Source organism: Hirundo rustica, chromosome Z (assembly GCF_015227805.2).
Source record: "Hirundo rustica isolate bHirRus1 chromosome Z, bHirRus1.pri.v3, whole genome shotgun sequence".
Classification (NCBI taxonomy): domain Eukaryota; kingdom Metazoa; phylum Chordata; class Aves; order Passeriformes; family Hirundinidae; genus Hirundo; species Hirundo rustica.
In genome coordinates this window covers 17711823-17735512 of record NC_053488.1, presented here as the reverse complement: position 1 = coordinate 17735512, position 23690 = coordinate 17711823, and the positions used below count along the sequence as shown (strand labels likewise).

Here is a 23690-nt window from a genome sequence, read left to right as displayed (position 1 = left end):
TTTTTTTTTTAATGTGATTTATTAGTGCTAGATTGGCGAAAACTCTTAGTTTCCTAATTGATTTGTAAACAAGAAACTGACTCTGCAGAAGTGGTGCATTTTAAAATGTCCTTGTGAGGGACTGTCTTTCCTAAGATGCATGGTAATAAGTGGCCACTCTACTCTGTTTCTGAAGCACAGTGCAATTTTTATGGGGTTGTTGCTCTCCCCAGAGATGAAGATAGTTAAAGGCTGAATCCAACCAAACCAGCTGAATCTTACTGAAATATTTGTACCTTCCACATTAATTTAGGAAGGTGAAAAATTAAGCTACCAAAATAAAACCCTCATAAACAATGTGTGTGTGCTTACTGAAGGGGAGCATCAAAGAAGATGGTGAAAGGACAAATGCAGAGAAAAAAATAATTTTGAAAGGCGATGCTAGATTTTCACCTTTTGAGAGATGAGATCAAGAAACTATCAAGGCTGTGAATTGGTTAGAAGAATTTTCCTGAAGCCCAAGTTTAGATGTCTGTATTCTGATCCAGTTTAAAATCCAAACCACACTTTTACTTTCCCATTTTCTATGAACTTATTCCCTGTACAGTGTACCTGCTGCTATAAATTCTTTCTGTTGCTCCCTGCTTCTGTCAAAGGTTATTTCACTGTTGTACAGAAGAGCTGTTGTAGAGGGATTCATTAGGGATGTGAATCTCATTTCTGTTATCAAAGGTCTAACATTTTGATGCGATCCTGAACACCCAAATCCTCTTGTTTTTGACCTAGACTTGGTATCTGCATCCTGGGTAAAAGGGGGTGCTTGCCTGAGACTCACTTAAACACCTGGAGAGGAAACAAATTTAGGGTAACCAGTTTGCTCTGAGCAGCTGACAGTTCAGTGTGCTGTTCTCAAGGACTTCACCCTGGCCATGAGTTCATTCCATGTTCAGTGTTTTTGAAGAGATAGTGATGTTGGCTTTAATCCCTCCTGCTTCCTACAGGATGAAGTCCAGCAGCAGCTGAGCACTCAATAGCTCGCTGTGCTGTAGCAGCTACTTCTCTTTTGTTAAAGTTGGCCCAAGCCTCAGGGACACAAAAATTAAGATGGCTGAAGTGTAAACATGATGGGGACGTTATCTCTCCTGAGTAATTTTAATAGAAGGAAACACAATGAAATAATTAAAGTGGCAGCTGAAGCAGCTGCATTTATTAGACTTCATCTTTTCTAGCATCACAAGTCTCAACCTTCCATATATTTCAGAGGATTTGTGGATCTGTTATAGGTCATGTGCTTATTTGCTCTTGTAAAATTTATTTATTAACCATGTTTGCAACTTCCCACTGCTGTCTCCCATTAGGCCAAAGGTCTGTAGATCACTGACCTTCATAATCCCCTGCTTTGGGGAAGAAAGGCCATGCAGAGGCTTTCTTCTTGCTCCCATGGGAAGGTGGTGATGGTACCCACACTGACTCAGGGAGTTTCACCTGCTTGTCCATGAGACTGACTTTGTAAAATAAGAGCACTGCTGCTGGGACTCCAAAGAGCTCCACTCGCTCCCAAATCTGAGCCAAAAGGGAATAAGGATGCCTGAACAACTTGGCAGGCAACCGGTCCTTTCAAGGAAGGCAGTAACATTCCAATTTTTTTTAATTGTAGCTACAATTTGGGCAGTGGCATTGCTTCCATCACGGTGAACGGCTCTTTCAGCGACGGCCGGTGGCACAGGGTCAAAGCTGTTCGGTAAGTGGGCAGGCTTCATCTGGGCGGCACTTGGGAGCCACCCTGCCATTAAAGATGCTGGTTGGCGTGTCTGGGTGCTGGTGGGGTGTGAATCACTGAGACTCCACGCTCACAAGTCGCTTAGGGAATGGAACTGCTAGCAGCTTGGCTGTTTCAGGATGATGCGCACAAAGATTGCTGTATTTGAGGTGACAGTGCCAACTCGGCACAGCTCAAGGCAGGCTGCCAAAGTCATGCAGGGCTATTCTGGGGCTGTGACAGACATTCTATTAAACCCGTACCATTTCAGTTAAGAGTATTTTTCTTTAATGTCTGCATTTTAAAATTCCCTGGTGAGCATTTTGTGGGCTGGCACAAGCGCTGGAGCACAGACAGTGTAAACCTAGTTCTTCTATTTGGAGGAGGTGTAGACATCTTGCAGTGTATATATAACTCATATTTATAACTCATTACCTCATGGGAGGCAACTGTGTCCAGCAGGGAAAGCATGCATCCCTCTCTTCATGAGAGTTTGATTCCCTGGAAATCACAGTCTGACATTTAGTGCAACTTGTTACCAAATTCAGTGAGAATAGGAACCAAGTAGCTTTTCGGTCAATACTGTTATTGACCATACGTAAAATGGCTCTAGTGAGGAAAAAAAAAAAAAACAAAACAACAACAAAAACCAAACCAAAACCCAACAACTGCTCAGAAATAAGTTTTACCATATCTTGCCCATTTTTTTCCCACTGCTGTTGAAGCTTCTGCTGTTATACTTTCAACATTACATTTGATTTTTAACAACAGGTCAGAATGTTTCCATTCCCCCTTTTCCCCTACCTGTCCAATTTGATTATTTTCCAGCACTTTCCGCTCTTCAAATGTGTCCTGCACACTTTGCAGGTCTTTGACATCTATTAAAAAAAATCCTAAAACCCGAAAAGTCTGGATTGTGTCTGCGGGGCTTCCCAGTTCCAAGCCTCCACCATGAACTCTGCTAAGCTCTGAGTTGCCCTGGTCTCCTGGCAAGTGGAAGATGCCGCTGCTCCTCCTCCTGCCCGATTTTAGGCTGGATGGATGAGAGTGAATTGCTTTTCGTTTCAGGGATGGACAGTCTGGAAAGGTAACCGTGGACGATTATGGTGCCAGGACCGGTAAATCCCCTGGGAAGATGAGGCAGTTAAATATCAATGGGGATCTCTATGTAGGTGAGTGCTAATTATTCACATTCAGGACACAGATGCAAGGTCAGCTGCGAGGTAGGGCTTTCCAGCTCTGTCCTGGTGGACGTGTCACACAGCAGCCTCTAGTCCTTCACAGCTGGTTTGTGAGGAGGCCTCTCTGAGACAGATGGGGGAATGGGTATAAAAAAATATATGGGATGCCCTGAGGTAGTCCTGGGAGGTACACAGAGAAACAGCAGGAGGCAGCTGGAAACACCACACCTAGGCAAAAGCTTATTCAGCTCTTACTGAGGCTACAACTTCTGCAATAAATAATTAGCATCCTAGTTCAGTACCTCCTGCTTATCCCCTCTGTACTTTCAAGTGCTTAAAAATGTTATTTAAAACAACACAGAGCAACCTATGAATTAAAATTCCCCTCTGAGGTGCGCTAGGAATGGCATTGCTGGGTGTGCAGCCTGCCAAGCAGGAGCAGATGCCCGTGTTGGTGGAGAGTTTCTGACGGCCGCTGCCCTTCCCTTCCCGCAGGCGGCATGAAGGAAATTGCCCTGCACACGAACCGGCAGTACCTGCGGGGGCTGGTGGGCTGCATCTCCCACCTCACACTCTCAACTGACTACCACATCTCGCTGGTGGAGGATGCTGCCAACGGGAAGAACATCAACACGTGTGGGACCAAGTGACAAGAGAGGAATCCCGGTGCTGAGGACCCATCGTGTGCTTGTGTGTGTGGCTGAGCGAGAGCTGGCTGACGCAGTCCTCTACAGCCAGACCATGTTTGCCATCTGGGAAGGTGACAAAGCCAAAGGGAAACCCAAAAAACAAACAAAAAAGAACATTTTTCCCCTCTCCTTCCCTCTCCTTTCCTCTCCTTTCCTGTCCAAATGAAACCAAGCGTTTTGTGTACGAGCCATGCCCTCTATCCCTTAAGTGTTTAGTGGACGCTGAAGGTTGTGCGTCAGTGCAAACGGCGAAGTGTGATGTTACGAGTAGCTCAGTGACTGTGTTTTGTGGTCCCTAGGTTATCTTTTGTAGTATCAGAGAAAGCAATCTTGAAACACCTGCGATCATCCCACCCTGCAGGGATACAGTGATGGTGCTGTTCAACAGATACACCATCGGGCAGCATATTTCTGCATTCACATGTAGGTCCTGGAACAGGCAATTCTCCTTACCACTCTCGGATTTAGCTAAATTACGTTTCATCCTGTGTAACAGGATTACAGTTACAATGACTTGTTTAAAAATACTGTTGTCTGTTGAGGAGGAAAGTTCTTACAAGTCTACTTTTTTATTACAAGCAACGAAAACAATGAACCAGTTTTGTAGAAGTAATTTTATACTTGTCTATTTTTTATAGCACCAGCAGACCTGCTTACATGGCATCACTTTTAACATCTACATGTACTATACAACTAGCTCTTTGCACACTTTCCAAAAATAGAAAAGTGACCTGTGGCTTAATGTCTGTATTATACAGTTTTAATGGGGATATTTGTGAGTTATGACCAGTTTTACATTTGACTCTTTTTGTTCTGTAAATTTTGACGGTTTAAAATTGTACATTATGAAGCTTTCCTGTCTTAAACAGATTAAAAGATTAGGGGAAAAAAAGAGCAAATACTTCCTACTGTGGTATTACAATTTTTTTTTTTTTTTTTTTTGAGAAAAAATTAAAAAAGAGACTGCAAGACACCTTGGTAGGTCACAGTCCTCTTAAAATGTTACGTTTTCTAGGCACTGGACCAGCACTTACGCAACTTTGATTGCCAAAGTATAATTTAAGCAGGCAAACTGAGCGCTGTTGAGACCCTGAAAGAGTGGTCCAGAATTTCATAACTTGGAGATTTTTCTTCCTTAATTCTTTGTTAATAGTGGACGAGTGAGCCTTGGGGGGTGGTGGAGGAAGAGGGACCAACCATGCAGCAGGGCACCCCACAGCCTACCACATGCCTGTGGTGGGGTAACCACCGATTTCCTCAGGGGCACAGGCTCATCTGAATGCCTGTGAGCTGAAAGGAACTGATGTGGTGGAAGCAGTGGAGGTGAGGAAGTTTCTGCTGCAGTTTTACTGTGCTCAGAGTGCTCCTGGCTCCCTGAGAGCTCACACACATTCCCTAGGTTCATCCCACCTGCAGCAAATCTAGGTAATGGTACGGGCAAATACCTGCCAAGGACACCTCAGCTCCTGTCCTGCATGCTACAGGAACATCCTGATCTCTTACATGAAAGATCTTGTGGTCCTTGTAGATAAGGGACCAGTGGTCAACACCAAATGTAGGCACTTGGTAGAAACAGAAAGTAAAAGAAAAATACATGGTGGGGCCATTGTGTGAGGTGCACCTGTGCTCTGCCCCAGTCCAAATAATACTGCAGAAAAAAAAGCCTCTAGAAGTCATGGGCAGATTGCACAGGAGCTGGAGGCACTCACGGTTCTCCTCCCAGGAGAAGCAAAATTTTGTTTGGCTTGGAGAGCCCCATGGGGCGGGAAAAGCCCTCTGTGGTTGGGAAAAAACAGGATAAATTGTACCAGATTGAGACGTGCCTTTGAAACGAAAGTAAATGGAATTGGATGCCTTGGGATGTAAAAGGAAAATATGTAGAGTTTGAAAAAGCGTGAAAACTAAAATCTCTGGAGGCTGAAGATTTTTCTGTCTGCTCTGTGCAGCCCTGTGGGAGTGGCCTGACAGAGCCTGTGCCTGGGTCGCGTCCGAGCCGCTGGCTGCCCGAGAGGGAAGGTTCACATCCTGTGAGCTTGAGGGGTTTTCCAGATGTAGTGACCTGTCCCGACCTGGCACACAGTAGGGAGATTTGACTGGCTGTACCCCTAACCCTCTGGACACATTGTGCTGGTGCTGGTGGGGCCCTGCCATGGTCCACGAACAGCGTCATCCTCCGCTCTGTCTTAACGAGCCTCGCCTTTCCCATCCTTTCGTTTCTGTCACAGGGTTTGGAGACCAGTTCCAAGGCAAACATCTGGTGGGATAGGGCTCTATTTTAAGATAATTTACTGCAGAATACCGGGCGCTTTGGTACAAGGCGGTACTCCTCCAAAACAGAAGCGGCTCCTTTGAAATGCTGGGTAGGGAGGGGGGCGGGTAGGAAATACCTCTATTGTTGTTGTGGAAAAAGAAGAGCAGCAAACGGCAGCTCCCCAGATGCCTGATTCCAAGCCTGCTTATCACGGCTCAGGAACTGGGGGCTGGCGACGTGCGCCTGCAGCGGTGCGGGCCGGGCGAGCAGCGCAGCCGCGCCCTGCCGCCGGGCGGGGGCCGGGGCGTCTACTGCAAAGATGCTGAGCGCTCTAAGTCGTTAGAAAAAAAGATCCCTTCTGCATACTTTTAAAGATAACCTGAGAAACATCTCTCATCTACGTCTCCACTCTTCCCGGTAAAGCTTGGGGATGGGTTTCTACTGGGGTCTCCACTTCAGGGGCTGTGCAGGAGACCGGTACCAGAAAATCAGGAACATCTGACGACATGCAGAGGCTCTTCCCCTCCCCGCTGATGCTGGGTCAGGGAAGGAGAAAGGAAAGGTGGACAGTGCATGGCAGAGCGATTAGTCATGTTCCCAGGAACTGGCCTGCATGTGCTGCTCGCTGTCTCCAGGAATGTTTATTAGTCGCATTACTCATGGCTCGGGCTGACTCAGATGCAAGGCATGACCCCAGTGCTGAGCACGGTGAGCTCCTCCCGGCAGGCAGAGCCGCGTCCCTTTTGCTGCAGCTACCTGTGCAAGCCAGCAGTGAAGGCAGCAGCCGCGAGAGCTTGTACCTCTCTTTGAAATTTAATCTCCTTCCTTAAACGGACGCTCTTATTTTTCTTACTAGTTTTCCACATTATTCCCAAAATATGTAACATTCCACTTAGTAGGGCTAAACGCCTGCCTTGATGCCAGCTTTGACCGGCTGAGTCAGGCTTTGTGCTGTGCCCTGGCTGCTGGCCAGAGCTGCTTCCTGGTTGCCCCTCACTCTGCCCAGGGCAAAGTGTGTCGTGCTGCCCTCCGCTACTCTTCTGTCTCCACGGGAACCAGCTACTGGGAATCGGCAGTTAGATTTCATCTGCTTCATCCTAAATAACGGAAAAATAGGAAGAAAGCAAGTCAAAGGGTTCTAAAGCCAGATGAGACGTAGCAATGCTCCCTGTGGCAGGCGAATCCTTGCTGTGCTGGGTCAGTTAGGAGCTCATTTCCATCCCAGTCCTCCCAGCCGGGCCCCAGGGAGCAAAAGACTGAAGAGGAGGAGGAAGGGGCTGCCAGGGTTGAAAAGCTGCCCATTCATTGATGAGGTATTATGCTGGAGTAGCTGCCTGGTAAAAGTTACTATTTTGTCAACCAGGCTTTCCTTTTGAGAAAAAGCTTTCATTCTGTTTGCATAGCAAAGTAAACTGGGTGGGAAATGTATTGTTACAGCTTAGCATGTTCGGCTCCCTCCACAATATTTGCCTCCCAAAAGGGGCAAATCTCCTCACTTTAGAGGACCTAGATAAGGTACAGTCATGGTCTACTCATGGGGAGCAACAGCCATATCCCATCAGACAGATTTATCATTTATCACCATTTGATTTCTGGGGGGGATGGGGTGTCCCTTCCTCAACTCTCTCCCACTCCATTTTTTCATTGGTTTGAGTCATTGTGGGCAGTGTGGGGCAAGGGATGTTGTGCCCTTGATTCTGCGCTTAAGCATTTCATTCATGATTAACAGCCTGGTGCCAGCACCTTTTGCAGCTCTGCAAAGTCCTGGCTTTCTGTCCCTGTGGACAGGACTCGCTCATCTGTGAGTGCCCTCTTGTTAAACCCCTTGTGATGGAGGCTGCCTGGCAGTGCTGTGACCGACTGCCCTGATTTCTTTTGAATACCAATTCACTGTCACAGCATTTTTCTTTGTTCATTGTACACTAAGACAAAGATGATATTGTTCCTCTTCCCCTGCTCTTTCTTTTTAAATCTTCCCTCAGTCTTTCTTTCTAGGAAAACTACCGTGCCAGTTCTTTCAACACCATCCCCACAGGCCATGTTTTCCAGCAGTTTTTGTTACTGAGATGCATGGAGAAGCGTAGAAGAAATGGAGCTGCAGAGCACAGATACCCCATGTTCTGCCTCACAAAACAGCAGCTTTCCAACCTAATTTTTTGTTTTGCAGATTCCTATTGGCAGTAGTGGCAACATACATCATCACTTTATGTGGACATGGTGGAATATTCCTAAATTTTTCTGTCTTTTGAAAACATGGGAGGAGCAATATCTAATATTTTCTTTACCATTTCACTTGTTTCTATTTATTTTCCTCTCTATAATTTTTAGTTTTGGTGTCAGCAAAGCAGAGTTCAAAAATGGAACCACCAATTTATCATCATGTTCAGGCAGCTTTCATTTGAAATGATCGTTCTTACCAAAACACAGATTTATTTTAATAGCTAACAAACGTTTCATACAGAGGGACCTTAAGCTTCATTTATGTGTTGGGAGAAACTTTCTGTGGTTGCAAGTCCAGCGGAGTGGTGTACTTTAATGCTACAGCCAGTGCCACACTGGGACCAGCCAGCACTGGCAGCACAGGGAGAGTCAAAGAGAAGGCAACTATGTCTGCTGGAACAGGGTGGGACAGGGCCAGAAAACGTGGGTGCTTTGACTCCCTGTCTTCACCCTAACTGTGATGGTGACATATGGGACAGTTCATGGTCCCTGCAAAAACTACTCCTGCTTTCAGGGTCCTCTGCTGCTGCTGTTGTGTGAGTATCTCCATGATGATTGTATCTCTAGTCATTCCAGCTGCCCAGGAGCTGTGTTAAGTATCCAGCCCAACTGGATTAGCCTGGTTTTGCCAAGGGTTGAATGAGCTATATCTGAACACTTGCAATATCTTCAACGATATTGCAAAGCCATCATCCTGCTAGCTCTTTTAGACCCGAGACACAGATGATAGAGCAAGACCTGTCTGGAAACTCTTCCCTGGTGCCTCTGCTCTGACCAGAGCAGTAGCAAGGCTGGAGAGGGCATCTGTGGGTTTCACTTTTGGAACAATTAAGCCTTCCCTCATTTCCACAGCTCTAAGTATTCCAGTCTTTTCAGAGCGGTACTCTTCAGTCCCACTATAAGACCTTAATACCACACCTCCCCAGTGCTCAGAGGAGCTCCTACACCCTGCCTAGTTGCTGTCACATCAAGCTACACCAATCTGCTATTTCGAGGCAAGGAATTGATTCTGGCTTTCAAGGATGCCTCCAAAGAGATGGAGAGACCAAACCACCACCATGCCATGATGGTTTCACATGACATACTGTGATGTAGCACCTGTCATTAAACACATTGCTAAGTTCAGGTGTCATTCCCAAGTAAAGGCGCAGTGGGTTAGGAGAACCACAAAATTTTTTGGCTGTCACAAAGACACCGAATGACAAGGCATAAATGGCCACAAACATAAGGCCCATGTTACAACTACCATATTAGCTGGTCATCTAAAACATGCTGAGAAAGTGTCCTGTGCCACTCAAACCGAGCCCACAGTGCACAACCTGGGCCCCTTCATCCTTCCACTATGTCCTTCACCCCGGCACAGGGATGTCCCACATGCAGTCTGCTGTGGCTGGTGTCTGCACCGCTCAGTCCAGGTGTGCAGGGGGTCACAGATCTAACCCCAGCTGTGCTAGAGCCACAAGCCAAGGAAGACACGGGTAAGTGACCTGGACTTTTTCCTATCACTGCATCATATGGAAATGGAAGCAGGGCTTCAGTGGGCTTTGGACATGCTGGGGTCTGGGGTGCTCAGGAGAACCTGCTCGGGGAGTATCTGTTACTACCCACTCTGCCTACTTGGAAGCCAAGGCTGTGCTTGCTAGATCCTGTGGTTATTTACACTGGCACAAAATTCAAATAACTCTGTTTGTATTGGAGCATGAGCAGAACTTAACTCTTATTAAAAAAAATAAATAGGAAAGCAAAGGATATGAAGACATATAAGAGTGTACGAAAATATATTTATTAAATTTCATGGCAATACTATGGCAAAATTGTTAAACACATGCTTACTTTTAGACACACAAGCAATACAACAGGAGTTACAACAAGCAAGAAAACTAGATTCAAATTGTATTCAAAATTGTATCTTAGTGTTAGGTTATAGTCCTAAATGTCAACTGCCACACTGAAATATTATATCCCCAACATGATCCCATGCTTCCTTTTTTAAGCATGCATTTGTTTAACTGCTTAGCTGATAAATTTTCATATTGATACACTTTGTAGAAACAGTATTTTACTTGGCATGCTACAACTTCATTAAAGTGCTTTGTGATGATTTTGCTAAAATTGTGAAAGAAGTAATTTTTCAATAGCAGATTTGGAAGCTGGAAAATTTCAGTATCATTCAGCAACAAAAATATGTTGAATGACTTATTAGATTTAGTGTGTTATGAATACTATTTTTTTCAACTCAATCTATTGACTTATACCCAGAATTAACCAACTACAGATGATTAGGTCAAATTGGCAAACAGTATTTTCACTAGTATTAAACAGAAATCCATTAAAATCTTCATAAAAACAGAACATAAAAAAACATCTCTAAGCAAATTATTTATGCTGTAAAAAAATGGTATAAAAAGACCTAAAAAAACATTGAACCTGTTCACAGTATATGTTTTAAAGTTACAGCATTATAATACAATATTGTGTGGGTTTTTTCAGGTGACCTGTATGATTCCACCAGTTTCGATGTTTTGTGTGCCACAACAGGCTCAAAGTTCAAATTACTGTTACCTTCAAGTAGGATTTCAGACATGAGTTGATTCAGTTGTCTTCTCTTTTTGTTATCCCCAGCTTTACAAACATTTGACATGCTATCAAATGTAAAATGTTCATCCAAAGCCATTCTTGAACCTCATTAAGAAAACACTGACGGAGTGACATACAAGGATTCTTTTTTTATTGTATTACTACTAAAGAGTTTATTGTATTACTACTACCTTTCTATTTTACTTTGCCATACTCAAGCTATTTATTTTAAAATTTTTCTTAATCCAAGTACTGAAAATGAAAAAAATCTCACTTTTTGTTTTGTTCCTGGGTTAGTTTTAGTCACTACCTTTTGCACAACATGAGACCAAGTGAGTTGCAAAGGTATTGAGCCTCCTAGTGAAAGTTGTACATACACCTCCACTGCAGGTTGCTTTCAGTCAAAATGCAGATCTGGGACTGTCTTAGAGATTTTGTTACGTATCACACAGAAAACCAAGGATTTCATCTGCTCTGGTACACCAGAAAGTCACCTAGACAGTGCTGTTGCAAGAAGAGGGTGAGACTGGGGAGGGATTAACCTCATTGTCTCATGAAACACCTGCATTAGACCAGCTCACCTCCATGGCGATGCTGAGCCCCTGCCCTCCAAAACCCAAAAGTCCTCTGGAGGTTTTTTTTCAGTTGTAAAAGCAGAAGGAATTAATAGATGTTTTTGTGGGGGAGAAGTTTTGTCATACACCCTGGGACAACTTAAAAAGTTACAGAAAGCCTGCCAATATCATCTGAGGTTTGTTTGTATAATATGCAAAAAGGAAACAAACACTGGCTATCTTAGAAACACTGGGGAAAATCCAGAGTTACATAAATGGGGGAGGAGAAAAAATTGTAGTGGAAGAAACCGCTTTCCATCTCCTAACAAGATATCCAAGACAGTCTTAAACATAGGGGAATTAAACACTCCAACATTTCTGAATCCTTGACTAGCATTTGGGGTCTGGGACTGTGTTTCCAGGCTGGCTAAGGAAAAGGCAAGAGAAAAAAACAACAAATACTCCGAACTGCCAACAGCATCTTTGAGCATTGGCCACCTAGGGCACCACTTAATGCACAGCACGACAAGTGCTGCAAATTGTGTTGGGAGGAGCACAAGATGGCAGGTCCTTCCTCTAGACAAAACTGTCTCAAAAGGTATATATTCATGTACAGGACTCCAAAAAAATCACTTTGGCAATTGCAAGCCGACTTCCTCTGCCATATGCACCTGGGCACATTCTGATTCAAGCACCTGTGTGCATAAAGGGTTAGGATTTGGTGTTATAAATATTAAATGTCATTTGCACTGAAGTCTTCATCAAAGTGTGTGGCAGGACAGATGATGCTATTTACATGGGAAGCTCTTCATAGAGGTTATGCAGAGTTTTGTTAGCGATCTCTTTCTCTAAATGTTACATTTTTCTAATATATTTCAGAATCTTTTACTATATTTCTAGCTACTTGTAGAGATACAAGTATTCTATTTACAAAGCAGTATTTATTTAAGAACAGAGCACACAATTTATCACGGCCTTTTCAGAGCAATGTCTAAACACCTTCTGTTTCTGGTGCACCCAATCGCTTTTGTTTTTGCTCCTATTCATGTTCAACTGAGTGTCCTGTTGGATATGATCACAGGAAACATCACAGCACTAAGCTTTACCCAGCTGAACCTATCAACAACAACAAAAAAGATGGCTTGAAAATGCCTCTTCAGAGCAGCCTAAAGCTTGAGGTCAGCAGCAGTGTGCTGCTGCCACATTCCTAGCAAAGGAAATGTTCTGGTCCTCCACATAAACCAAAGATGAAGAAACACAGCACATCTATCAATTGTGCCATGACAAACAACACAGCAACTGGCTTCCTTTGAAAATGGCTTACCCATGAAAGCAGCAACTAGAAATAATAAAGACAACAGATGTCAGTTATTAGGTTCTAGGTTTGCCTACACAGCCACTGCATAGCAGAGGAGGTAATTCACTGCCTGCCTGTAATATTAGCTTACTATTTTGTTGATGTATTAACTAGTAGTTCTGTGAGGTATATCACATGCAGATCTACCATCCCAAAATCGAACACACAAGCCTGAGATCCCAGATCTCGTGCATGTCAGAAAAACAAAAACAATGAATGTGTGTGAATAGGAGAGTGCACAATGATACATCAAATGTGACTGATGTTCCACACATACAGTGAACAGTACAAAAACCCATTACAAAACTTAAATTGTCACATATGACAGGCATGGCTCAAAAATAAAAAGCAGCAGAACTGACGACTTTCTTCAGAAAGCAACTGCTTGGCATAAATATCCTACATCTCTGAACACTGATCCTGGAGGACTGAAGCACTGAGTTAGTCATGACAGTGACTTGGACACAATCCCTTCTGGTCACATCCCTTCTGGAAGTTGTCGGGTTTTATTTTTTATTTGGCTCTTTTTCAATTTTTTTTTTTTTAAGCTGCACTTTCTACTCTCCTAAAAAATGAAGTAAAACCCCCAAAGAAGTAAAAATAAATGTTCAATAAAATGATGGTAAGCAAATACAGTTTAAACTGTAGGATTCCTAAGATATTTTTCAGGAAAAAAAAACTTCTCCAAAGAGGCTCATCAGGAAGCTAGAAGGCACTAGTACAAAAAATCTGATCCCCTCTGAAGCTTACAATTGTTACCAAAGCATTTAGAGGCTATGAAAGAGCACCATGCTTTGAAAGAGTATTTGGTTCAAAGACATTTTTAAAGATGCTTCACTGGTTTAACGTGGCACTTGGGCTCACAAAGCAAGTCTGTACCCTAACTGCCCTTGTCATTTATTCCTACTGCTCCATGAACCTAGGGGTGGACGATCACAACATTAGCACAGCACCTCTCCCTATGCATCTGAATTCACTGCTGAAGATCTGAGATAGGCATTTGAAAGGCAGCACTGAATAGGCTCAAAGGAAACCACAGAGGTGAAGCAGCTGAACTTTCAAGTGCTGGAATGACAACTGCTTACTGGCTCATCAGTATTAAGCAACAATGATGCTACAGATACTGCAGAAGCCTGTATTTCTCCCACATCTGCCCCACTCTTCTGTTACTGAAACCATTGCTGTGAACGGGCCTGCATCCTGAAAGTCAGAACACCAGGTATATAGTCAATAATTATATATTAAAAAAAAAAAAAAAAAAAAAAAAAAAAAAAAAAAAAAAAAAAAGAGGGATGAATAATTAGGTAAGAGAGAGTTTATAACATCAACAATGAGGCAGAACATGCACTTGTGGAGCTTTTCCTTATCTAATCACTAAGAAATGAAGCAATTTAAAATGTTGTTGTCTTTACTGAATAGGAAGAGCAGCACACTGGGAAACCTGAGTATGGGATGCTTATGTGTAAGTGATTCACCATGTGAACAATGAGAATGGTCCTAAACAGCTTCCTGTGAGCTCTAGGTGTTCTCTGCAGCTGCCCTGGTTTCCAGTCTCCAAATTAAAATTTGCTAGTACTCTCAAACTGCAGTTTGATTTTGTTTCTTGCAATACACAGCCATATGAAAAGCACAGTTATTCTTCATGGTCAGCTGTTCTGCTACAGAGGTTTTTTTCTTTCATCTGGATCACCATACAATACTGACTGCTCCTCCACACTGGGAAACTACTCTATTAAAAAAAGCAACCCAAACCACTACCTATACACATTGTCCATGACATCATCTGCTTTTGATTAAAAGCATATAGCAGCAAGCTAAAATTCATCTCAGGAGTTGGAGACATTAAGCCAAATCTACACAAGTGAAAAGAAATACTCTAAAAAAGAACTATTATGAAAAACAGTTGTTACTATTAGGATTTAGCCCCTTCCCGGCTAGCAGTCACAAAGGGCTTAACTGCTTCCTTTCATATGTCAGTTTAATGTTCTAGGCAATAGGCTATGACACTTCCCTTGTGCTGATGCCTGGTCACAAACGGACCGCAGCTCTTTGCATTGCCTGTCTTTGCACACGCAGCCCTGCTAATTCAAAGATTCAACAGATGAATCCTATGTGCACTTTCTGTTCTTTTTCAGAGATATCTTGCACTCTGCCAGGCCTGCAGACTAAACTGTTTTTCACTTCTTCACTGTTCACTCTTCCAGGAGGCACACACAGCTTCCTAGCTGTTACCTATTATGGTAAGTATTTAGTGCTTTGCATTTTTGTCAGTTTTGAAACACCTCTATACTTTTGTTCCACGGAGATGGCAGAGACATACCAGCCTCTGAAACGGAACCATCCATTGCTGTGATTAGGTTTAACTTTATGCTTGGTTTTATTTTGATGGCCAGATCATGTGGTTTGCAGACCAAATGTCGGTCAAGTCAAATGTCTGTCCCAGTCTACCCTCATACCTTTACAACCAGCAGCCTAGCCAATTCAGACTCCTTATCTGTTTTGTTTCAAAAACTATTCCCATATCTTATTTATTAAAAATAAACAAACAAACACCCCCAAACAAACAATCCAGCATCCCCCCCCCCAAAAAAAAAAACAAAACAAACCACCACCAAAAAAAATCCAACAACTAAAAACAATCCAAAAACCAAACCCAAACCCTAAAAACCCTACAAAGTAGCTAAGGAAATGGAGATTAAAAAAAAAAAGAAAAATTGGTTAGGACTTTACGGAAACCTTTTTGATCAAGCTCTTTTAACATTTGACACCCCACTGTTTTAACATCCCCACTGTTTTACAGCAAGAAACAGGTAAGTTTCTTGAAAGTTTCTCCTGTGAGCTAGTGAAATCCATGTATGCCACAGCCTGAAATTTACACAGTGAAACAGTTACAGATGTCTAGAGATGCACATGTGAAAACAAGCATTTTAAAAGATGATTGTTCTAAACACTCCTTTAAGCACACAAATGTACACCGTTTAAGCTTTCTTTGCATCACATATCTGGTAAAGGAGAGGTAGAATTAGCGGCACTAAAACCTCCCTGGCTTTCTCCCTGCCACTAGAGAAATCCTTCCTTGTACTCCCAGGTAGGATTTGTACAGAAGGTCCTGTTGGACAGACACCTAAAATAAGCCAGGCAGAAGGTAATACAAAGCTAATACAATAAACATCATCCAAAGAGCAATTTCTTCTCAAGGAGCTAGTCCTACTACCTCTAATTTCATGTGCCAAACTGCTTCAGCAGCTAAGGCGAGTAGACAGAGATTTCCCCATGGCTTACATTACTGCATAGTGCAAAGACTGCTGAACACTGAGGGTGAATGGACTACTGTACCACTTCAAAGCAGATCTGGAGCAGAAGCTATGAAGTACAAAATGTATTAGTGCAATACATTAGGAAAGATTAACTTTTTAACCAAAAGATAGAAAAAATATAGAGCATTCTAAGTGTTTTTTTTCTTTTTTTTTTTAAATGAACTTTTAAACTTTATGCAGTTCTTGTTGAGGTTTCAATCAGTGTTACACTTCTTTTCCCCAAGTTTGTACCCCTGAGTCAAACATTTAATCAACATTGTACAGTAGGTACAGAAATTAGTGTCTAGTTAAAAAGCAACAGATTTGAATGGCCATTGCTTTGTAAGTGTTAAACAGTGATAATAACCTTCCATACAGGAGAAGAAAAAAAACAGCACTCTCATTTGTTCTTCGTTTATAACTAGGTAAAAGTTCTCAACGGTTTCCCACCACATTGTTTCTGTGTCTTAGGCTGAGATTTGCTATAAATTAAACCTTCATTAAGGGAAACCGTTGGCGCTGCATCATTTGAGTCTGCATGACTGAGAAGAACTACAACAAAGCAAAGCAACTTTTCCAAGTTATAAATTGCAGGAGACCACATTAATCTTGGAGTACTACGTGAAGGTAGGCAGAGTTCTTTGACTATAATTATCAGGGGCTGTAAATTCAAAACCCCTTACATCTAATATACTTTACCAGAGTAATAACTAAATTGCTATAATTTTGGCCTCTCAGCCTCTATTACAATGGAATATTAACACTTTGACTAACTTAAACATGGTAACATTCAGCTCACTTGAACAGCTGACTGTCTCCAAGAATAATTCATGCCTTTTGCACTTTTCTTCTTCCTTTCTTTACAATATCAGGAATAAAAGCTTATTCAGAAGGCAGGTTCATGTGCAATGAGGACCCACTGTTAATCATTTGTTTTGTTCTGAAAAAAGTGTGTGAAGGACCACCCTGTATTAATAGGTTTAGGAGAGTCTTCATCATCTTTTGGGGGAAGTAAAAACTGTCGTGAATTAATTGAACATGGACTCCCAAAAGATGCATTTTCATTGTTGCTTTCAACTGATCCAGGAGAGTCTGGAGTGCCCATGTTCCAGGCATTTGTGTTTGTTTGAGGTCTGTAACCTGCAGTTTTATCCAATTCTTCTTCCACAGGTGAATGACCCTCTATTTTCAGGGCACTGATAGACAGCTGCATTTGGGGCTTATAGCCTGCTGTAGTTGCTAAGTCTATTGCGGGCTCCTCCTCTGGTTTAATTTGAGGCTGATACATTGACTGGATGTCAATGTAAACCACCTGAGATGACCCCCCAGGTTCATCCATAGGGGGATTTGAGATCTCCTCTTCAATGATAGGAGGGCAGTAGGACACAACAACGTGGTTCTCCATTTCTGAGTCACAGCCATCTTCAGGCACAGTGGTCTCTGCTGCTGGGGACATCATCTCTGTGTCTTCCATCTTTGGAGCTGTAGACTGTGTTTCCACCACTTCAACACTGTTGGGAGTGCAAGGGTTCATTTCCAGTGTTTTAAGTGTCTTATTCCCCTGAAAGGAGAAAAAGGAGAAGGGGGAGACACTAAGCTAAAAGATCTGAAAAACCTGAAAGCAACAACTTGTCTGAATTACAGCAGTTTGGTGGCTTGTGGACTGTACTCATGCCATGCCCACTAGTACAATACAATAAAAAAGAAAAAACCAAGTGTTTATTATTTGCTGGCTCACATTCCCATTAATGTTAGAAGTACTTTATGCTAATTAAAGAGACTTGAGATCTTACTGTAAGTGTTGAGAAATTCTCCCCAAATCTTATCTTTGTATAACCCATTCCTGAAGGCTGTTTAAATATGTCCATCTCCATCTAATGTATTTACGGAGGAAGGGATATGGCAGATCTCCATACTTTCTGCTTTTTCTAACAAAGTAGATGTTTTCACCGTCTTTTGACAAAGATGTGTGTATTGCTCCTGTATTGTTACCAGGCACTGACACTTCTCATTAGCTGGAAGAAGAGAAATGCAGCTGTCCTTTCCTAGTTCAAACATTGCAAGTAAGTACGTTAACAAAAAACAAGGCTCCAGATAGCACCTGACAGAAGCTACTCAGTAAACTGGCTTGTTTCCCTCTGTCACAGAGTTTTTTCTACAATTGCAACAGATGAGTCCAAGTTTGCAAAAGAATTCTTTAACTTGGTTTATCTTTCAGAAGCTTAAAATACTAGATTTAAAATAAGGGTTACCTCACAGATGTTCCTCTGAAACTGCAGTGCCTTACTGTTCTCAGGATTCGGGATTTCTGGATAAAATGTTTCTTTAATCCTTTAAAGAGAAAAGAATAAACTGTTAAAAGATAGCAGAGCCTGAAACAAAATGTGAATACACAAAATAGAGTCAGGACATTTCTAATTCAGAATACTGAAGACATCTGGCATAAAGATTTAGTGTGTTGAAATTTCACTGAGTATAATGGAAAAAAACAGCAACCTTTTTTTTTTTTTAAGTAAGTTGGGAATTCAATATGCCACATTTACTAAAAGTTGAAGGTGTTATGTCTACCTTTGTTTGTAGAGAGTGCACAAATTACAGTATGTCGCCAGCTTATTTCCATTTGGGAGCTATTCATAAATGGTTCTCAGTGGAAGACAGGCTCCTGGAAAAACTTTTTGCATTCTGCCCTCTGACCTCTCTCCAACTCAGTTTCTCCCTCACCTTCCACAATATGTTTTTGCCACCCACCTTTAAATAAAGCCCACTAACATCTTTGGGTATTTAGAGAAAACAAAGAGTAACTAAAATCATGGAAAACCCTAGCACTGAAGCAAACACTTCCAGGAGAAGAAGAGAACCCATGGCAGGCATTTACCATTCCCTCTTTCGGTAGCAGAAGATGCTGGCCAACACTCCAAGCAGCACCACCACTGCCACGGGGATGAGAATTGCAATGATTAATCCTACAGCTGGGGGATAAGAAAAAGAAAAGACAGCAAATACATATCCAATGTTACCAGTAAGTTTTATGCCTTTTCTAACATTCCTCCCAATTAAAGACCATTCCATTAAACTCAGCTAAGGAAGTTGTCTGCAAAAAGTGACCTACACCATCACCCTTCTGTTTTGCTGGAAGGGCAAAGGTTCATCCATAAACAGATTCAGTGATAACTACAGGAATCAGCAGATATTTCTCTCTGATTGTTCAATTGCAGAAGGCTTCATGTGTAGCACAAGGCTCTACTGTGATTCTGTTTGCACAAAGCACTGGCATTACACTTCCATGCTACCTGAGCTGGCCAAGTTTCTGGTAATGGCTCTTCTAGGCCAACAACTAATTGCATAAACACCATTGTCTTTTATATGTTTTACAATGCTTCCAGTCCCTGAGCTTCATCTCCAATACATCCCCACTGCCTTCCTCTACTGATATTAAATGCCTCAAGATTGACTTTTCATGCATTTTAGCTGCACCACAGCATTTAGTCCTTCATAGGAAATACTCTTTTTCTCTTATTTTCCAAAGTGTGGGTGGTTTGTTTTTTGTTTGTTTGTTTGTTTGTTTGTTTGTTTTTTGCTAACTGTCTTTCTGTGTTTGCTTCTGTCAAGGGATCAATAAAACTGAATTAAAAGCAGAGAAGCATCTGTTTAAACTCTGAAACTGATAAATATTTCCACAATGTCTTTCTTCTCACCATGTATTAGCAGATATTCATCATGGGAAACCTGACAAAAACAACTGGCTGTTTGAGAAAACAAAGCTCAGACTCTACTATATTTAGTAGTAGGTTAGAAGCTATTTTTTATGCATACATTATCATGAACTACAAAGTAGCTGTAATAGGAAAGGATCTCTCTCATTCTGAGTTGTACTGAGTTTTGTGTTTATAAATACCCAGCTAAATAAAGGGAAAAATTAGACTGTAGGCCCAAACCACCTACAAGACCAGAAAAAAACCCATAAACCAACAAAATAAGCTCAGTTTTATTTACATCATACAGCCCCTGTGCTAAAGATAGGGGTATGTCTGAACAGGGATGATCAACTTACAGTCCTCCTTTGTCACCACATAGAGGCTGTTTGGAGGGCTTAAACCACCAGCAGTGTAGGCTTGCAGTTCCAGCTGGTAACTAGTTTTGCCTTGAAGATCAAGTATTTTCATAGACTTCTTTGTTAAGTCAGTGATATTATTAACTTTAAGTTCTGGATTCCCTGTTTGGAAACAGTAAGAAAAGCTTTGTAAGAAAGGATTCAAAAAGACAACCTCAGCCTTAGCATAACTTTTCTGAAGTAAGCAGATGAAACCTGAACAGTCCATGTACAGGAAAACTGAAATAAAGAACCTTAGCAATGCTGCCTAAGGCTTACATGGCACCAAACAGCACAGGAGTGTGGTGCTGCTGCTGCAGATTGACTTCATTTCCTTACCCCCCCTGTTTGTCTTATGAATGTGAGTCAGGCTTCAGTCCTGACAGAATTGACACTGCAAGAACATATCCTGTTAAATATAACCATGTAACCTCCCCACCTCATCTATCCAGGGTATCTGAGCACAGGGCAGCATGACACACTGCTACTTAGTCACTGCATTACTTTATGGCCCCAGTGAGACAGGGTTTTCTCCAACTTTTGCTTTATATTAAAAAATAACTGTGCTAATCACACAGGGAGCTGATTATTTTAAATGCCTTTGTCACAAATCCGGGGCCAATTATAACAATGCAGTATATGCAACTGAATTATTATTAAAGCATTTTTTCCTAGAAGTGAAATTAAATTATTAAAAAATAGAAAAGAAAGATGTAAGCAAGGAAGTTGCAGTCTACGCAATTAACTTACCTGATTCTGAAAGTCTAGGCTTTAAAGCATCTTTTTCACCTTTTGCAAAGGAAAGAAGATATCCTTTTAAAAACCCTCGGCATTCATCAACAGGAATGTCTTCCCATTTTACCAATATAGAATCTGAAGAAGTTTCTTCAACAATAAAATTTGGTGCAGTTTTTGGAGCTGTAAGGAGAATTAGGAAGGCAGAAACCAGTAAGAAATTACCTTATCATAAAATGCTGAAACCATGTAAGTATTTCATCAGTTTTATTTTGGAGCTAGCCTATCCCTCAAGATAATACTTTCACTGTAAAGTACAAGTGAAAGACTTAGCAGGAGGTGCTACAAAAATACAGTTATGCTGGACTAATTGTTAATAATTACTGCAGTATTAGCTATGAAGAGGTGCTAAAAGAAAAAATTCTCTTTGGTCATCCTTCTTACAAACCCATACATGTAAATATCCTTCTTCCTGTAACAAACCCCAAAAGATTGTATAAACATTCAGAGGATACATATTAGCTTTTACAGGCTTTAACTCTGTGACTTCACAGCTTGTCTTAAAACTACAGACTCCACATTGCTACCATCTCGGGTTAAAAAAACTACTCTTAGCAGTTTACACAAGTCCTTATTCCAATACCTGAAGCCTGCTGAAAGTGTTACAGCATAAAACACATACGGTCATGTATAATGATAGGACTTAGTCTGACATTTGGCTTTTATCCTGCAGGGCTGAACTTATGTTTAAGAATGCATCCATTTTTCTCTTGATGGTTATCTGTACAAAGGCAAATCTGAAGTTTTAGAACGAACCTATGCTCTTCTGCATTTCTCAGTTCCTAGTAAGTTTCTTCTGCACATTCAATACATTTTTAGTCCCTCAAAGTCTATACCTTGAAAGCTTCTGTCTGATCTGTTCATAATACACATGGAAAACTCTTCTGGAAAACCTTTCAGAATTTTTGCAGAGATACAAATGCCTGAAAATTGAATTTCTGGTAAAATTGCCTTAATCTCACCTTCAACCTTAGCAATGAAATGACACCATTTCCAAGGACTCAGATTGTGTCAGTAGCTCAGTTTTCTATGCAAACTATTTTAGCAGAAAACACATTAAACTTCAAAGTGAAATGAGTGCTGTAGGTACAAAACAATACAGCTGTGATGTTAAAGGGTAAGGTCAAGTCCAGACACCTGGGAACAGAAAGCATTCAGACACTAATGCATCTTCAGGCCAGCAATGCTCAGCACTGGGTCAAACTCCACTTACCCAGACAAGGTTGGTGTGGGTTAGAATACAAATGCGATTGTCAAAGTGGTTTGTGCTCTAGGATCTAATTTGATCTAAGAAATGCTTTCAAACAGAAATTGTTACGGATACTTTTCACATTTGCTGAGCTGTACCAAGTGTGCTTAGAAGTCTACTTGGACTTGAATCAAAAAAGTTGCCTCCTCTTGTGTAAAAGGGACCATGGCCATGCGGTTAAAATTACGACTGTGACTTGTTGTGACACTCTGTGCCACCACACAAGCTGGAGAACACAGGGTTACTGCATATGCTTGGAACTGGAAGTGGCTGGAGACGTGTTACAACTATACACAGAGAACCAACAGAAGTCAATAGTACTGCATGGGGATTCTGGTCTCAGTTTTCTTCTGCCAACATCGAGTTAAAAATAGACATAGACTAAGTTCACTTTGAGATCCTGACTGATTAAAGTGCACTTACGCAGCTCTTTCATATACCCAGTTACATTTTTCAACAACTGATATCCCATGGATTTGCAGCCGTATAGAGAAAAGTTGTATCTCACGCCAGGTTTGAACAGAGCTGCAAGAGAAAATTGCTGTAAGAATAATTCACTTTAGAAGAATGACGCTTTTAGATTATAGACAGACATATAAATATGTATTAAAAAATTACAAAGTATAAATGGTATAAATACTTGTAATTTCTACAAAAACGATGCCATCAGATGTGGTTTAGAAGCAGTAACCAAATCTAGATCCCAGAGAAAGTTTAGTACTAAACAAAGAGGATTCAAAACAAGCTACTCAAATTGCATAAATTGCTCTTTCCATGGGGAAACACGAATTGAAGTTACCAGAAATAATCCCCTTCCTTTCCTCCCACAGCAGCCATGTAGATCCTGCCTCCTCAGAAATACAAATGTATTTTGAAATAACCAGGCTTAATGGAGCAACAGTACAAAAGATATACAGAAAGCTCTCAAAAGTTACAGTGAAGCAACTTTTAACAATGACCTTCAGTACTGAACTGACTAAAAAACACAGATAGTCATTGAATTTATGCTTTTCATGTCTTTGGTGGAAGCACAGATATTTGATATTATAATGTGTAAATAATTTAACACTTTCTGGGATTTTCTCAAGTCAGGGCTGTATACTACTTTCAAGATTTTTTCTAAACAAGATACCACTGTGAAACTACACAGAAGTCAGCTGGGTTTTGCAAGAGTTTAGGTGCAGCTATGAGATTCTCATAGCAGAATTCAGAGGAGAGGTGGATTTGCCAGCTTGAGGCCAGCCCTAGCAGCTGGATAACTCACACAAGAGTCACAGGCTGCAAGAACCATCTCAGTGAAGAACTCAGGAGTGAAGCAGTGCATCATTGGACAGACACAGTATTGTCTGCTTAAAAAAAAAGTGATCTCTAGCTAGTACAAATGGAAACAACATGGACACAGTGTTGTAATTACAGACAGAAAAACATACATCCTCCACCCTCCCAGGTCTCACTCCCCCTCAACTTTCCTATGTACACAGCTCCAAGTTGTTTTCTTCAATGGAGACTTTAATACTGAATTCTTCTAAAAGGCAAATATATATCCTTATAGACAACAGAGGAAAAAATCCCACATCTTTAATGGGTTCTCTCTTTCCACTTCTGCTGCTACTAGTCCCACCACAGCTGAATTTCATTTCTCTGATCTACCCACCAGCATCTAGAGACCTGGAATGTGCCCTGTTCCAGGAAA

At 41.6% G+C, this 23690-nt stretch overlaps 2 protein-coding genes across 5 annotated transcripts in view; one reads left to right on the top strand and one right to left on the bottom strand.

The window, feature by feature from the left end:
- EGFLAM (EGF like, fibronectin type III and laminin G domains) overlaps positions 1-4491 on the top strand; it is a 76804-nt gene extending 72313 nt beyond the window's left edge. For both annotated transcript variants that reach the window (XM_040090061.1, XM_040090062.1), the window contains exons 21-23: positions 1637-1720; positions 2807-2910; positions 3415-4491. In XM_040090061.1, coding sequence (XP_039945995.1) covers positions 1637-1720; positions 2807-2910; positions 3415-3569 — 343 coding nt within the window. In that variant the 3' untranslated portion in view covers positions 3570-4491. The remainder of the gene's footprint in view (positions 1-1636; positions 1721-2806; positions 2911-3414) is intronic.
- Positions 4492-13853: 9362 nt separating this feature from the next.
- LIFR (LIF receptor subunit alpha) overlaps positions 13854-23690 on the bottom strand; it is a 49856-nt gene continuing 40019 nt past the window's right edge. For all 3 annotated transcript variants that reach the window (XM_040090471.2, XM_040090468.2, XM_040090470.2), the window contains 6 exons: positions 22421-22522; positions 20704-20871; positions 19915-20076; positions 18739-18832; positions 18116-18194; positions 13854-17424 (listed from right to left, as the gene is read on the bottom strand). In XM_040090471.2, the coding sequence (XP_039946405.1) occupies positions 16786-17424; positions 18116-18194; positions 18739-18832; positions 19915-20076; positions 20704-20871; positions 22421-22522 (1244 nt within the window). In that variant the 3' untranslated portion in view covers positions 13854-16785. The remainder of the gene's footprint in view (positions 17425-18115; positions 18195-18738; positions 18833-19914; positions 20077-20703; positions 20872-22420; positions 22523-23690) is intronic.